Source organism: Nyctereutes procyonoides, unplaced genomic scaffold (genome assembly GCF_905146905.1).
Source record: "Nyctereutes procyonoides isolate TBG_1078 unplaced genomic scaffold, NYPRO_anot_genome, whole genome shotgun sequence".
Lineage (NCBI taxonomy): Eukaryota > Metazoa > Chordata > Mammalia > Carnivora > Canidae > Nyctereutes > Nyctereutes procyonoides.
Window position 1 is genome coordinate 9,652,174 of NW_026575144.1, and position 14,972 is coordinate 9,667,145.

At 40.6% G+C, this 14,972-nt stretch overlaps 1 protein-coding gene across 2 annotated transcripts in view; it reads right to left on the reverse strand.

Annotated features, from left to right (window-relative positions):
* Window positions 1–14,972, reverse strand: part of ABCB10 (ATP binding cassette subfamily B member 10) — a 35,522-nt gene that overhangs the window by 6,395 nt on the left and 14,155 nt on the right. The window contains exons 4-10 of one of the 2 annotated variants that reach the window (XM_055308818.1): window positions 13,550–13,684; window positions 12,418–12,564; window positions 11,292–11,427; window positions 6,339–6,434; window positions 4,992–5,198; window positions 2,473–2,552; window positions 521–701 (exon numbers count right to left, since the gene is read on the reverse strand). In XM_055308818.1, the coding sequence (XP_055164793.1) occupies window positions 521–701; window positions 2,473–2,552; window positions 4,992–5,198; window positions 6,339–6,434; window positions 11,292–11,427; window positions 12,418–12,564; window positions 13,550–13,684 (982 nt within the window). Of the gene's footprint in view, window positions 1–520; window positions 702–2,472; window positions 2,553–4,991; window positions 5,202–6,338; window positions 6,435–11,291; window positions 11,428–12,417; window positions 12,565–13,549; window positions 13,685–14,972 lie in introns of both variants that reach the window. The other variant, XM_055308817.1, reaches the window with a different exon arrangement.

A 14,972-nucleotide genomic window follows, 5' to 3' on the forward strand; every position in this document is an offset into this window, starting at 1 on the left:
AAGGATTGTTTTTTAAAAAAAAATCAACAAAGGATATGTGACAGAAACCACATGTGGCTCATAAAATCTAAAATATTTACTCTGCGGCCCTTTATGGGAAAGTTTGTGGACCTCTGGTCTAACACGTAAAGTACAAAGTACTTCAATTTCAGTTCTGCTCCAGATTTACAGCCCCTGCTCCCTGAATGAATCATCCTGCCACCTGATATCTGTCTTATTTTCTGCAATTTTTAAGGATCTCAAGCTGCAAAACATATTTTTTTTCCTCAGGTGAGAAAAAGCTGCTATGGCTGAGTACTACTCAGTGAACACTCCGTGGATATTTGGGAGCACCTTTGGGGTAGAAAGTGAAGGAAACTGGGGGGCTGTCCACACACAAAAAAGATTTTAGAAAGTGGAAAGGCTAATATCATGAACTCTAAGGACAAAAGCCTAATTAGAAGTTAATACTGCTATATGAAACACTGTGGAGTTATTTGGAGCAGAGGGTTTTTGCTGCCAAGCAGTAACAAAAAGGTACCTGAAAGGAGAACACCCTTTTCTCCGACCACAGTGTTAAATCCTTGGGGGAAGTTTCGGATGAAAGTGCCTGCGTTGGCTACATCAGCCACTCTCTCTATCTGCTCAGCAGTCACTGAGGAAGGGTCATCTGCACCATAAGCAATGTTCTCAGCAATGGAGCAAGAAAACAAAATTGGTTCCTGCAAATTGGAAACAAAACATATTTATTGCAAATTTCAGAACAGACTTCAAACATGTTTAGGAAATGTAGTGAAGCTTAAAAAGTACTTATATCTAAGCAACTATTAAATTCCTCCCAAAGAATACACAGTTGGCAGCTGAATAAATAGCATGAGGGTTAGGGGTGCTGACCCCTATGCCGTTGAAAATCTGAGTATAACTTTTGAACTCCCCAAAACTTAACCACTAATAGCCTACAGTTGACTGGAAGCCTTACTAATAACATAAATAGTTGATTAATGCATCTCTTATGTATTATATATATTCTATACTGTATTCTTACAATAAAGTAAGCAAGAAAAGAAAATATTAAGAAATAATAAGAAAATACATTTACGGTACTGTACCATAAAAAACCATGTATAAGTGGTCCCACGCAGTTCAAACCCATATTGTTCAAGGGTCAACTTTATACTATTTTTTAAAATATATTATTTATTTATTTATTGGAGAGAGAGAGAGAACTAGATGACATGCGCACGTGCACATGAATGGGGGGGGGGACGGCAGCAAGGAGCAGAGGGGGAGGGAGAGGGACAAGCAGACTCCACACTGAGCATGTAATCTGTCTTGGGGCTCAATCCCAAGACCGGAGCTGAAACCAAGAGTCAGATGCTCAACCAACTGAGCCACCCAGGTACCCAACTTTATACTATTTTGATTCTACTTTCTCATTCTCCATAAATTCACACAGATGACTTCTGAAAAATTCATGTTTTTCCATGAACAGGATTGATTTCATCATTATATTGCAGGAAATGAGATACCATGGCAGGTGCCTGGCACATAGTAGATACTTCATAAATGTAAGCTCCCTCCCTTAGGAACTGTCAGGTTTGGAAGGTGCTGGATCCATCTGTATTTTCCAGCTGCAAACTTCCCACTAAGGATGAAGGGGGAATCCATCTCTATTCGTTACTTTTTGAAATATACACAAACCAGATGGGAACATGACATTTTAACTGGACCCTGTGGAATAGTCCTAAAAAAGCATATAAACCTCCAGCTTCTTTTCTCCATCCCTAAACAATATACACTGTTGATATACTTAAACTACCAAGCAGTCCCCATCACCACCACCCCTGCTCCCCACCTAGTGGAGTGGGGTGAGGGTGAGGTCTGAGAGGAAGCTCATTAGAGGGAGAGGATCAGAAATGAAGGAAGGCTCAGGTTTGTCTGCCATGCACGCAGCCTGGTAATAAAATATAAACAGCTGCGTCAAAATTTCCCTGCACCAAATGGTCTCATGAAAAACAGTCTCATTAAAGTGACCATATTACACTAACATTCTGCCTTGAAATCTGCAACCTCTTTGCAAGGAGACCCTGGCCCTTGCCATAATCTTTGCTTGCTTATCCCTGAAACCTATTATGTAAAACAGTAGACCACTGTGCCGGTGATGAGAATGGGAATTGTGGAAGAGTCAGTAAAAGCTAAACAGTTTTATCATTTTCTTCCTATCCTCTGGACTACTTGCACTACAAAGTAACACTAGCGCCCAGCTTTTGATAAAAAGCCAGTTTCAACTGGTTCAAGTGTTTAAGGTGATAATATCCTGAAGAGGATATAGCACTATTTACAAACCTTAAAAAACATGCCATTTGAGATTAGTTTAGTACATCTGGAGAATTTCCATCCCTTCTCTTTTAAGAGGTTCAAGTCTAAGGAACAATAAATAATAAAATCAAATTTTAAAGGCAGTATAATAAAAACAGAAGCCTCTCTTCCTACCTGACTCACTGTCCCAATCCTGGATCTCAGCCAGACTGGATTTAGCTGACGGATATCACGGCCATCAAGACTGATTGTTCCTTGTAGAGAGGAGAGGAAAGTCACAGAGTGTCATGGGGCTAAGACTAATGTAAACACAGAAGGGATCTGGTGGAAAAATTCCACATTCAGTTCTTTTAAAGATCAAAAGTACACTCAAAATCTCCAAACAGAATCTAATATCAACATAGTTCACGGAATTTCCCTGTCTACTGACTAGCCCATCCACTAATTCACTCATCCAGCTCCTCACTTTGCTGCAATGACTTCCTTTCTGGAGTTATTCAGGGCTCCTGAGAAGATTCACTTGTGCAAAACTGATTTGGAAGCAAGGTCCATGGAAGAGGGCAAGCAGTGTGATGTCCACTTGCTGGCATAAATACGGGCAGTGGTGGCACAGTTCTGAAGCTGGCACCGACGACAGTGGCTGCCCAACCCTGGAGTTTCCTGACCCTGTCAGTATCAGCATATACCGTGAAGGCCTGGTTCTGTGGTGAAGTTTTGAACACTAGAAATTCAAATCTGCCAGTGACGTTTTTAGCTCTTTTATTACTCCTTCAAATATTCCTTCCTGCATAGATGCAGTTGGAAAAGAATCATTATTATTATTATTACCAAGAATCTGATACTATAGCAGAGCTTGTAAACAATCCAATGTAATTCTCTGATCCTAGCTAACAGAATTAATTCTGTAACACAGAGGGAACTCAATAATGCTTGGGGATGACCATAACGGTGACTAAGAAATGCCATGCTTTCTCCGTCAGTGGTATGGAATTATACAAGCCAGCTGTAAACTTTCACAAACTGGCAACAACCCAAGGTCTTTAACTTAAAAAGTACAAAGGTTCTATAGTCTGTGCAAGGCTGGAATTTACATGTAGTTTCTTTTCTCCTTGATTGATCCACCATGAGAAAGAAACTAGAGGCTTCATATTTTGACTTGCTTTGCATCCACCTAACTAGGATTTTTTTCTAAATTCAGAGTTTTATAGCAGGTAGGGTGAATAAAAACAGGGATTCCAGAGGCAAACAGTATAGTTAACACCCATTTTAATATAGTCAGTGATTCTATGGGTCAGGATCTGCAAATCAAATAATTATCTGGCACATAACCAGCTCTCTCATGTTTTTTTTTTTTAAGATTTTATTTATTCATTCATGAGAGACACAGAGAGAGAGAGAGAGGGGGGGGGGCAGAGACACAGGCAGAGGGAGAAGCAGGCTCCATGCAGGGAGCCCGACGTGGGACTCGATCCCAGGTCTCCAGGATCAGGCCCTAGGCTAAACTGCTAAACTGCTGAGCCACCTGGGATGCCCTCTCTCATGGTTTTAACCAAAAAGTGCAAACACAGAGACCACAAGACATACTGATTTTAAATTAATAAAATTTTTTTAATAAAATTTTTTAATAACAGTCATTTTCTTGCTAAGAAACATCATTGTTTTCTCAGTCCAAAACTAAATCCATTAATATGGACTCCAGGCTCTGATATAAAGAAGGATATAAAGTTTATAATTATGTATGGTGATGGATGTTAACTTGACATTTCACAATATATGCAATCATATTCACAATATAGTGAATCATGTTGCACATCTGAAACCAATGTTATATGTTAATTTTATCTTAATTGACAAAGAATATAAAGAAATAAAGTAATAGGTTCTTTACTCTAAAAGATGCTATAATTCAGTTAAAAATACCAGAACAAGAAAATCCATTAAGAAAATCCCTACTACCTCAAAACAGCTTCAATAAAGCAATTACATAGAAGTGAATCACTGACTGCCAAACTACCTGTCTGCACACTAGCCACAGGGCAATAATGGGCAGACATGGCCTGAAGGCTCCCAGAGAAGCTTTACAAGCTGAGTGGCTGCCACAGGGCTGCTGGTGGTGGCCGGTGATGCTCAGCCACACATGGGATGGGGCGCCTTCGTGTAGCTGTGGAGCAACCTTGCTCATCCTCTCCCGGGAGAGCGGGTGTCAAAGGAGACATCAGCATGGGGCAAGTGGAGGCAGAATTCAGGAAGTCACAGGGGCTTGAAGAGGCCAGACACGAAATATACAAACTGTGTGACAGGTCTTCTGTATACACTTTTTTTTTTTTAAGATTTTATTTATTTAGTTATGAGAAACACAGACAGAGAGAGGGGCAGAGACACAGGCAGAGGGAGAAGCAGGCTCCATGCAGGGAGCCCGATGTGGGACTCGATCCCGGGACTCTGGGGTCATACCCTGAGCCAAAGGCAGACGCTCAACCGCTGAGCCACCCGGGCATCCCTTCTGTATACATTTAAAAGGGACACCTTTGTATAAGGAAGTTCTTTCCTGGGAACAACTCCCTTACACAAAGGCCACCTGGCACTTCAAGACTCTGATACTACAAACTCTTTGCATAATTTGGTCCTCTCTTAGAACACCCAAGTAGAGGGCTCTAGAGAGTCCTCCCCCCACAGTGTGATGAACCACTCACCAGAAATGGGGTCATATAACCTCAGCAGGAGGGATATCACTGTTGACTTGCCAGAACCACTTGGGCCAACCAGTGCTGTGACTGATGCTGATGGGATAGAAAGGCTGAAATCCTGGAATATGGGCACCTCTGGGCGAGCTGGATAGGCAAAATGCACGTTCCTAAACTCCAAAGTGCCCTGGAAGCTCTCCTTGTTTAAAATGACCCCTTCTGAAACAAGATGGAATATTAGTCACGTCACGCTGACAGAACTCTGTTCTCCCATTTGCCTGACTACAGATGGGACCTGACCACAGTTCCCATGCTGTCCTGGAGTATGAGCCTGGGCTGGCAGGAAGAAGCCTCTGTCTATTGCTTACCTTGAGCCTGGTCTGCACCCACTCTGTATAAGGCACTATATATATGTGCTTATCCATTCTCTCATCTCGAAGAGGCAGAGATAACTGCTCCAGTTTTACTGACAGAACACTGTGTCTCAGAGACAATCAACTGTTCAAGCTGACAGGTAGTAGAGTTAGTTTAGCTAGTTTCCACCTGCGGAACAGTCTGGTTTCAAACCCAATTGCCTTTCCTCTCTGTGCCACTACCTCTGTAGTTCCCTAGGTCCAGGGTTTATCTTACCTACTCTAAATAAATATTTTGAGAGAATGATGGTAAATGGAAGGGCCTTGCACAACAGCTTCAGAGCTTGGTACTGCCTTGCTAATGACTTGGGAGAAGTTGCTCAATCTCTTTCAGCTGGGTTTATTTCCTCCAGCCTGTCACACTAGAGAATACTGGGCTTTCACTCATGGTCTGAGGCTAAGCAACAATGTCCTGGGAGTCAGTGAGGGAGGAGTGGTTACTGCTCCAGGCCACACAGCTCTCCCGAGTACAAGCTTCCAAGAAAGGAATTGATAAAGATGGCTCTAGTCAATTAACACCAGCATTCCTTTGGGGAGCCCAATCCCCAAGACCCAGAAATTTAGAGGCTTTTATATTGTGCGATCTGTTTTCCCCCACCCCCCACCCCAACATCAAAATCACTCCAGAAGATGAATCTGGTGGACTCGCCAAGGCCCCTCCTATTTGCACCCTCAGGGGGCACTTGTTTCCTTCCTGCTGTTGGTGGTAATGAATCACCTGCAGGGACAGCACACTGTGCTTCCAGGGCCATCCTCTGCCCCGCAGCAGCGCCTGGCACCATCCTTCCTCTCTCACTGCATACCCAATTACCCTTTTCTGCTGTGTGGCAGGGATGACATCTGTATCATGCTTATCCTTCACAGGTAAAGCAGGAAGTTGGTCTAACTGTCCAAAGCCACATTTGTTTAATCCCAGCAAAGAACACACCCATGGGAGACCCACCATTAAAAGGCAGCTCAGGCTCTCTCTCAAGGAGCTCCCAGAGGCGTCCCCCAGCACCCAGCCCTTTCATCAGCTCCGAGTAGAAAGAGCTCAGACCTAAGGACAAGAAGCAGACATAACCATCACTGATGCCAGGAAGCAACCAACTGCTACTCCTTGTTCTATGTGAATAGTAATAATAATTTGCTTTTAATATAAAATTTGTTAACTTTCAAAAAAGGATTTGAGGCACAACCTGGGAAACCAGAGGGAATATTCAACATTCTCTCTGTCCCATACCCTTGTTTGCCCTCAACTCCTCCTCCTCCAATTTCACTGATTTCTAATAAAGATTAAATGTTTGATTGGGAATTTACAAATGCATATAGCCATAATAGTAACCAACCACTAAATTAAAACCACAGTGTTATAGAGAAAATCTACCTAGTCGAAAAACATAGCATATAAATAAAATATAATGCTTACTTAAAAAGAATATAAAACATCCCAATATTCATTTTTTTTCCCAATATTCATTTTAAATTCAATCCACAAAATCAAACCCCCCGTTTCAGGCACTCAACAAAGAGAACTTTTACTAGACTAAAAACTGAAAAGGAATTTGGAAATGTTAAAGATTCCAACAATCTCTTTTTAAAGTCACCTTTGAACTATGAATTAATTAATGACTTTAAAGCAAACAAACTCCAAGTACACTAGGCTATATCAACTATATACTTGTAACACTTTCCCTGAGAAAGGATGCTGCAAAAATGCAATTCACATATTCTTTCTAAGGTATTTTTGTGCATATATTTGTGGAAATTTGGGCAAAATACAGTGGCTTAAACTCTTCAGGTTAAATTAAAATTGCACTGGGCAGAAAAAGATCCAGAAAAATATAGTCAACTAATCTTTGACAAGTGAGCCAAGGCAATTCAATAAAGAAAGGATAGTTTTTTCAACAAGTGATGCTGGAATCAGACATTCACATGCAAAAAAAAAAAAAAAAAAAAAAAAAGAAAGAAAGAAAGAAAGAAAGAAAGAAAGAAAGAAAGAAAGAAAGAATGAATCCAGACACAGACCTCACACCCTTCACAAAAATTACTCAAAATGGATCATAGACTTAAATGTAAAAACAAAGCTATAAAACTCTTAGAAGATACTATAGGAGAAATCCTAAATGACCTTGGGTTTGGTGATGACTTTGTAGATACAACACCAAACATATAATCCATGTAAGAAAGAGCTAATATATTTGACTTCATTAAAATTAAAAACTTGTGCTCTCCAAAAAGATTGAGAAGGCAATGCATAGATTGGGAGAAAATACTTGTAAAAGACATACCTGATACAGGACAGATAACCACAATATAAGAAGAACTCATTAAAACTCAACAATATGAAAACAAACAACCCAGCTGAAAATGGGTAAAAGATCTGAACATAAAGACCTCACTAAGGATGACAAATAAGCATACATAGGTCCACATCATATGTCATCAGGGAAATGCAAATAAAACAACAGTGAGATACCACTGTACACCCAATAGAATGACAAAACTCCAAAATCCTGACAACACAAAAAGCTGGTGAGGATGTGGAACATCAGGAATCCTTATTCATTGCTGGTAGAAATGCAAAATGGTACAGCCCCTTTGGAAGGCAATTTCTTACACTAAACATACTCTTGCCATATGTACGATCCAGCAATCTCATTTCCTTTGCGTTTACCCAGAGAAGGTGAAAGTTTATGTCTACACCAAAACCTGCACATGGATATGTATAGCATCTTTATTTATAATTGCCAAAACTTGGATATAACCAAGAGGTCCTGCAATATGTGATGGACAAATAAACTGTGGTACATCGGACAATGAAATATTAGTCAGTGCTAAAAAGAAATGAGCTATCAAGCCCTGAAAAGACATGAACCCTAAATGCTATTTACTAAATGAAAGATGCCAATCTGAACTATATGACATCCTGGAAAAGGCAAAACTATGGAGACAGTAAAAAGATCAGTGGTTGTGAGATGTAAGGGGAAGGAATGAATAGGGAGAGCACAGAGGATTTTTAGGGCAATGAAAGGATTCTGTGTGATACAGTAATGATAGATACATGTCCACACCCATAGAATATACGACACCAGTGAACATAATATAAATTATGGACTTTGGGTGATAATGACATGTCACTGTTGGTTCATCAATCATAACAAACGTATCACTGTGGTGGGAGATGTTGATAGTGAGGGAGGCTGTGCTTGCATAGAAGCAGGGAATATGTGGGAACTCTATACTTTTCTCCTCAATCTAGAATTTATCGAAAAAAATTCTATTAATTAAAAAAAGGAAGGCAGGAAGGAGTCGGAAATAGTTCAACGTAGTTTAGACTCTGGAAAATAGAAACAAAACAAAATGGCCCTGGATAAACAACATGTGGTCTATCCATACAACGTAGTAGTATTCAGTCAGAGAAAGTAATAAAGTACCAACCTATGCTACAGTGTGGGTAAACTCTGCAAACATCAGGCTAAGTCAAAGAAGCCAAACATACCAGGCCACATATTATATGATTCTATTTATATGGACTAAAGTAAATACATGTAGACACAAAGCAAGCTGTGGTGCCAGGGGCTGAGGGAAGGAGGGATATGGAGACAGATGCTTAATGACTATGGGATTTTCTTTTGAGGTGACAAAAATATTTTGGAACTAAGGTGAGGCAGTGGTTGTACAACACTGTGAATGTACAAAATACCACTGAATTGTAAACTTTAAAATGGTTAATTTTATGTTATGTGAATTTCAACTCAATAAACATAAGTAAGAAACAAGAGATTGGGGTTCAGCAGGAAGATGTAAGTGCATTCTCTGAACAAAACAAATAGGCATACTTTTCTTCAAACAGTAATTCTAACGCTCTCTCAGCAAAGAACGTAAGTAGAATTTGTTTTTATTTTTCACTATGAAATTCTAAGCAGAAAACAACATTGAAAAATTCTTACTTATTTAACAAATAAAATAGAATTTCTTGCTTGCAGATTCATTATTTTGAAGAGTGAGCTTCACAAAAACATTAAAAATCGACTCAATTTCTTGAATTAAGTTTCTGTAGTCTTATGTAGTTATCTGGGTTGTAAATGTGGGGAAATTGTGTGGTAATAGATCTCTACACATCTACCTATACCTTTTCTCCTCCCTCCATCACTAAGTGGCAGGTATCATACAAGACAGTGACCAGAGTTGTGGGATAGCCTGCAGCTCAGAAAGCCAAGTTATCCTCAAACCTTGAGCACAAAGCCTCAAAGGCAGCTTCTGTAAATGAGAGAAGTAACGGACTCCCAGTAGACAGAACGGTGTTTCCAAACTATTTCTGTGCAAGACACAGTTGTGAATTGTCAGGACAAAAAGCAAGGCAGTGAGCACACCAAAACAGAGATGGCTTCTATCAGGTCAAATAATTTGGAGAAAAGCAGGCAGGAGAAGCAGAAAGACTAAGAAAGATCAATTCAACAACTTGTGGCAGAAAACATAAGATTAGGGAAGGCCGGGGAGGAAAGCTGATTGTGGTCAAGCACGGAATGTGGGCAGAGAGGCCACAGGGAAGGGACATGGGGCAGGCAAATCTACTCTACGGCAGGCCAGAAGTCTTGAAGGACCATGACCGCCCAGGCGTGAGACCCTGCAGCCCAGCAGGCTCAACCCAGGGGTGGAGAGAAAAGCAACAGCACATCACCAGGTCTTCCCAGACCGACTCACTTCTCAAGTCACTCAGCACCCTGAACCGTCTTAAGCAGGTTCTTCTTCAAAAGCAGCCAGGAGAACTAACAGGCTATTTTAACAGGATCTCTGGAAATCTCAGTCTAGAAAATATCCCCACTTGCCTGCAGATGTTTAAGGAAAAGATTCTACCTTTAAACACCGACAATAAAAATCTCGGGTTGAGGTGACACTGCAGGATACCAGAGTTGCATTCATCAAATCTCAAGCTATTTATTTATCTAATCTTTCCATCTCAGTTTTCAAAGAAAGGAAACTAAAAGCAGGAAATCACTTGCCCCTTTTTGGCTGGGCATGTAGGAGAAGTACAGAAAAGAAAACTTCACAGATTTCACACAGTTTTGTCTCCATAGACCTTGCTTCCCTTTAGCCAGGAATGAACAAAAAAAGCTGAACTCTGAGAGATTCCTGATAAAAGTAAACAACTCTGTTCCATATACTTTCTAATTTATACTTTATGACCATTCATCAGTTTTGAAAGTGGTTGACTTTGTACAAAGGGAGTTTTATTCCCTAGTGATTTGTCAGTCGTGAAACAACCACTACCACAGGACTGTGGGTTTTGTGTACACACCTGTTCGTCGCTGTCCTTTCTCCTCCTCACATTCTAGGGCCAAAGCAAACAAGCTGTCTGAACATGCAAGTTGGAAAATATGGCTCCAGTATGACCCTGAGCTCAGTGAGCCACAGAGGCCTGTAAAAATCCTCAACATCCCAGCTAAGGAACTGCTCACCTCATGGAAAGATCACATTCATATCTTTATTTCTTCTTTCTTTCTTTCTTTCTTTCTTTCTTTCTTTCTTTCTTTCTTTCTTTCTTTCTTTCTTTCTATTTATTTATGATAGTCACACACACACACAGAGAGAGAGAGACAGAGAGACAGAGAGAGAGAGAGGCAGAGACACAGGCAGAGGGAGAAGCAGGCTCCATGCACCAGGAGCCCGATGTGGGATTCGATCCCGGGTCTCCAGGATCGCGCCCTGGGCCAAAGGCAGGCGCCAAACCGCTGCGCCACCCAGGGATCCCTATTTCTTCTTTCAAAGTCAAGTTGGACTAACATTCTAGGAAATGTTTTTTCAATTGAAGTTAATAGATGAGAGGTGATGTAATGGGAAAGTTAAATTTTTATTTCAGAAACAATAACCTGATTTTTAATTTGTAACTCCCAAGCCTATTTAAATTATATACCTCCAATGCTTAATCCAACCCAGAACGCATACATTAGGAAGGACGAGAGTTCACCCACGGTCATGTGGGCGCTGCCCATCAGCAGCCCTCCTTTGTACAGGACAGAAAGCACGATCAGGTTCCCGGAGAGCCCTGTCTGTCAGATGAAGAAAACAGAGATGTCAGGTGGGAACCAGAGACCTAAACGCTAGAAGGATTAGCATTGCCTATAATTTCCTTTTTTGCATTAACTATCACAACAAGATTTTTCCCAAATAGTAAGTTTTTATCTGAATTTCAAATACAAAAATACTTCTGAAATAGTGCAGTATTGAAGGAAATAATCTCATCAACATGAAAACCTAGAAGCTGAGTCACCCACCAGATTCCTATTTTATTCAATCAATTCAGTTTGCAAAGGAAAAAACAATATTAAGATCTCCCTCTCTAAGGAGAAGACGAATACATAGCTAATGTATGTGTTTATATATTCTAATTTGACACCCCCAGCAAAGCTGGATAAGAAGATGGAATCCTATCTCTCTGAACCGCCTTGAATGACGTTAGGTGTGTGGTCCCTGGTCAGTGCTGCCTTATCTGGGCCTCTGTGTCCCTAAATCATGATAATTATTGAATCACCTGAAATTCTTTCCAACTTGAACATGCTATGGATTTCCCTTCAGGGTGATTATCTAATTGTGTTGTATATGAGTTGTGACCAATGTGATCAATTTTGTCATACTTCTTTCTTGAAATACACTGAAGTTATTTTGGTTAATACTCTGTGGGTTTCACACTGCCTGCGTCAGAATGACCCGGAGGCCTGTTAAAACAGATTGCTGGCCCCCAGCCCAGAGGTTCTGATTCGTAGGTCTGGAGTGTCCAGCCAGTTCCCAGGTGAAGCAGATACAGGTGGTCTGGGCCACACCAGGAAGCTGTCTGATCCCACACTGTTTCGGTCTTACCACCCACTGTTTTTTGTTACATGTAGCAGTTTTTCTCTTCTTTCACAGAAACAGTTTATGAATGCTCACACCTAGTCTTGAAGTGGAATAGAATTATTTTCTACTCATGGCAAAGTCACAGAATACAAATGTCTTTCAGTCATAACATCCATCCTTTGCACTTCTCAAAATCATCAACTTACTGCTCCAAAGAAGCCAGCCCGAGCAAATGCCTCTTTCCTTGCTAAGTGCATCACACAGTCCACTTTGCTGGTGTATTTCTCTATTTCAGTCATTTCTTTCCCAAAAGCTCGAACAGTTCTTATATTTCCAATACGTTCCTCAGCTAGCTAGGAGAATAATAAATACGTTTCAAGGGGAGGAATGCCACATTACAAGATTTCTACAGGCAAGTTAAAATGGGGCTCTCATTTTTAAGGCACTATCAACAGAAAGCTGCTCATGCATGATACATGACTAAATCAGACATAGGTTACAAAGCATAGTGTATGAACAATCCTATTTTTGGAAACAAATATTTATACATATACACATCATACATATGTAGAGAAAAAGGCAAATAGGAGGGCTAAGAAACAGACACTGAAATATATTTTTATGCAGAGAAAAAAGATTAAAAAGGACTCTAAAATGTTAATAAGATTCATTCTGAGAGACAGGGTTATATATGTTATTTTTTTCTTTATATTTTCAAATTTTCAATTACAAACATGCATGGTTTTTGTAACATGAAAATGCAACAGTTATTTTTAATTTTTAATAAATACAATTTTGGGGGTTCCTGGGTAGGTCAGTCAGTGAAACGTCTGCCTTCCCCTCAGGTCTTAATAATATTGGGGTCCTGGGACAGAGCCCCACATCAGGCTCCCCACTCAGTGGGGAACTTGATTCTCCCTCTCTCTCTGACCCTCCTCCCTACTTGTGTTCTCTCTGTCTCAAATAAATAAATAAAATCTTTAAAAAAATACGATATTGGATAGCATTGCAAAGCTTTACTTTTTAATTAATGAAGGACAGATTGTCATGCAGAAACTATTTTTAAAATATAATTAGCTTTTTCATCTTCTAGGAAATAGTGATGGTAAAGAACTAAGGAATTCATACAGTGTTCAGCCAAGTGAGATCTATACCAAGGTATGGGTAGTCATCTACTCTAGAAGGCAGAGCATCTTAGGTTTCTAAGACCTTGAGGACTAACTTAAGGAAAAGTAAGTACTTTTTTTGAAAAGCCCAAGTCCATTTCTTAGGGTCTGCCTGCAAGTCCTTGGCTCTGAGCTTGTTCTAGTGGAGACCACACAGGGGAGGGGCCTTTACCTGAGTGGCTTGTGCTAGGGAATCCTGTGTGACTTTGGTTAGTTTCCGTAGGTAACGTCCATAAATCACAGCAAGGATGGATACTGGAGGCACCACACTCAAAACAAAAGTGGCCAGATTCGGTGACACAAAAAACTGTCAAAAACAAAAGCCAAAAGGGGTTTGTTACACAGAAGAGCAAGATATTCTCGTTACCTCTTATCAGGGTATGTATTTAAATTAGTAGGCAACGGCAGCCCGGGTGGCTCAGTGGTTTGGCACCGCCTTCAGCCCAGGGCATGATCCTGGAGACCTGGGATTGAGTCCTGTGTCGGGCTCCCTGCATGGAGCCTGCTTCTCCCTCTGCCTGTGTCTCTGTCTCTCCTCTCTTGTGTCTCTCGTGAATAAATAAATAAAATCTTAAAAAAATAAATAAATAAATTAGTAGGCAAGTTTGAAGGTGCTGTCTCAAAGTTGTACATCCTGTTTGGTAGAACTTTTTGGACATCTACAATCTTCATAAAACTCCAGGAAAACTCAGCATACCACACAGGGGTAATGTGACAGAGCTGCTGAAGAAAGGATGGAAGGATTTTTATTCTCCAGTGCTGTACTGTTGCTGATACAGTGCTGCATACAGCAGACCACCCCGTTCGACCACAGAGAAGAGGAAGACAGGCCAGGAGTAAAGGAAGGAGGCCCAGGCTGCTCCACACTGACCAGACCACACCATGACTTCCGTATTCAAGTCTGGATCCCCTTGAAGGCACTGAACAACCAGGGCCACGTGTCTCATTGAAATGATCAAGATGGCAAAGACACCCATATCAAATGACAGATGAAAGAGGACTCAGTAGAGAGGCATAACTAACAAGTGAAAGGACAGTTGGAGCTATTTCCATAGCTCAGAGGAATGAAGTCTCAGCAGGATGGACATGGACTCAACATAAGGAATTTCTAACAACTGGAGTTACTGAAAGAGGAAATAATCAACTTCTATAGAAATAACATAGTGGGTTTTCCTGTCAACCCTGTAATCTAGTGATTGGATTTTAAATGGCGCTAGCATCTCTTCAACAAATTATTAAATCTGTCAAATCTCATTTGTACAGAAAATAGTATAATCAGCATAAAGCGTTCTTGAAAAACTGAGGAAAAGTTGCAGACTGAAATGTGCAGTAATAGATGGATCAACCAATCATTCACTCATTTACTTATTCAACAGCTCGTTACTGAATGCCTACACACAGCACATGCTATTCCAGGCACCTGAAAGATACCTGACCCACGTGGAGTTTTATCCAAGGTGAGACCTAGGTAGAAAATGGGTAAAAGAGAGAGGACAATTTCAGATGTAATAGGGTCTTGGAAAAGCAAGTGCACAAAGGCCCTGAAGCAGGTACTTTTTGAGCTTAGTACTTTCAATTTATGCAATGATCCACCT